The 2,269-nt window shown below is 37.2% G+C and overlaps 1 protein-coding gene across 1 annotated transcript; it reads right to left on the bottom strand.

Moving 5' to 3' along the window:
• Positions 1-1,368: 1,368 nt before the first annotated feature.
• On the bottom strand, positions 1,369-1,950 carry LOC109218564. The gene is made up of 2 exons (XM_019382943.1): positions 1,783-1,950; positions 1,369-1,695 (listed from the first exon to the last, which is right to left on the bottom strand). The coding sequence occupies exons 1-2, from the start codon at positions 1,948-1,950 to the stop codon at positions 1,369-1,371; spliced, it is 495 nt and encodes a 164-aa protein (XP_019238488.1).
• Positions 1,951-2,269: the final 319 nt, after the last annotated feature.

Genomic DNA, 2,269 nt, shown 5'->3' with positions numbered 1-2,269 from the left:
TGGTTTGCGCCCAGTCCACAATTCTACTAAAGTTGAAGGTACTGACTTTGAAGGAACCAAATTTAGAATGTAGCTTGCTGTTTCTAAAGCATATCCCCAAAAGGAAAAAGGCAAATCGGAATAACTTAACATTGATCTAACCATTTCCATAAGGGTCCTATTTCTTCTTTCTGCCACACCATTTTGTTGTGGTGTTCCTGGGGCAGATAATTGAGATGTAATTCCATTATCTGATAAGTATTTTATGAATTCCGCAAAAAGGTATTCACCACCACGATCAGATCGTAATGTTTTGATATATTTATCATGTCGTTTCCCGTTTCCGTCTTAAATTCTTTGAATTTCTCAAAGCATTCAGATTTACGTCGCAACAGATAAATATATCCATATTTTGAGTAATCATCTGTGAAAGTCACAAAATACTCAAAACCACCTCTTGCTTGTATATTCATAGAGCCACACAAATCAGAGTGAATTAATTTTAGCTTATCTCTGGCTCTATTTCCTTTTAAGGGGAAATGTCTCTTGGTCATTTTGCCTTCTAAACAGGATTCACATGTTGGTAGAGACTCCACTTTTAATGAACTCAAAGGTCCATTAGAGAACAATCTCGAAATCCTATTTAGATTTATATGACCTAGATGTAAGTGCCACAAATAAGTTTGACTCAATTCAGAAATACGTTTTCTTTTATGTGGTAGATTAATGTTATTTAGTTCTTTTGGTGGTTGTAGCACATGAGGAGATATATCAAGAATAAAAAGGTCATGTACTCTAGCAGCAGTGTAGATAAAACGTTTATTAAACTTAATAACAGCAGAGTTATTAGCAAAATAAACATTATAACTAGCATCCATTATTTTCGAAACCGAAATCAAATTCCTTCTAATTGAAGGTACATAGAGAACATCTTTTAAAACTAAAACTCTATCGCTACTAAACGAAACTCTAATATCTCCTAAAGCTAAAGCTGGTGCTGGCTCGCCATTGGCTTGAAAAACGCAAACTTCATTCTCATTTAGCCACCGCGTTTCCTGAAACCCCTGCAAAGTAGTGCAGATGTGATTAGTGGCTCCCGAATCTACACACCAAAACATGGTAGAAACAACCGCTAAACAAGTTTCAACGACATGTAAATTTGAATTACCTTGCTTATTCAACTTTGCCAGATAGGCAGGGCATTGCTTCTTGTGATGCCCAGGTTGCTTGCAATGATAGTACTTGCCTTTGGGCTTTTTCACACCAGCCGCACCACCAGGTGCCAAAACTTTTTGAGCCTTCTTCTTTTTCTTATTGCCTTTCGACTTAGAAACCGAAGCTTTCCTCAACATTGAGTGCCACAACTGGAGCTTGTTGTTTGATAATAGATTATGCCGCTTGCAGCTCATTCAACAATTTCGCTAGTGACAAATCCATTTTGTTCATATTATAGTTCATGCGAAACTGTTGAAAACTGTCAGGCAGAGTCTGCAGGACCATCTCAACTTGAGACTCCTTATCAATCACAGCTCCAAGGACCTCCAGTTCATTCAGAAGACTCATCATCCTCAGAACATGGTCCCTGACCGATGATCCTTCAGCCATCTTGGTGTTCAAAAGGGCTTTCATGGCTGTCTGCTTAGCTGCACGATTTTGCTCACCGAACATCTCTTTGAGACTTTCGAGCATATCATAAGCAGACCCCATAGACTGATGCTGATGTTGCAAAACATTCGCCATAGAGACAAGAGTGTAACATCACGCCATCTCATCAGCCTTAACCCATTTGTCATAGGCCTTAACCTGATCATCAGTAGCATTTTCAGGTTTTTCTGGGCACTCCTCAGTGATTACAAATTTGTAACCTTCAGCAGTTAGGACAATATCAAGGTTCCTTTTCCAGTCAACATAATTCGGTCCTTCTAACTTGTTTTGGTTCAAAATTGAGGTAAGTGGGTTGAATGAAGACATGGTTAATCTGAGAGATATTCACATTAAATAGATCATTAGTTATGTATTTAGAATAATTAAATTCAAAACAGCACATTACACATATAACCATGCTCATCGAACAGTTAGATTCGTTAGGGAAACTTAACTATTCATGCAAAATATATGAGGGATGTAAGATATTAACCCCATAAATTTAAACAGGACCAACTCAGATGGAGAGTAAACTGTTAATTTAAGATTGGTAAATATCACTTTTATAAACTCTAGTTTCATTCAATCAACATGTAACTCAGTTGGAGAGTTAATACAAGTAATGAAATAACTAGAGGCAAAACTA

Source organism: Nicotiana attenuata, unplaced genomic scaffold (genome assembly GCF_001879085.1).
Source record: "Nicotiana attenuata strain UT unplaced genomic scaffold, NIATTr2, whole genome shotgun sequence".
Lineage (NCBI taxonomy): Eukaryota > Viridiplantae > Streptophyta > Magnoliopsida > Solanales > Solanaceae > Nicotiana > Nicotiana attenuata.
Note: the sequence above shows the minus strand (reverse complement) of the source record. Positions and strands in the feature narration are given on the sequence as shown.

Excerpts from the sequence above, each read along its gene's own strand:
- LOC109218564 (XM_019382943.1), bottom strand. The coding sequence starts at position 1,950 with ATGTCTTCATTCAACCCACTTACCTCAATTTTGAACCAAAACAAGTTA. Across the intron at positions 1,696-1,782 it reads AAAATGCTACTGATGATCAG|CATCAGTCTATGGGGTCTGC; the intron begins GTTAAGGCCTAT and ends TTGCAACATCAG.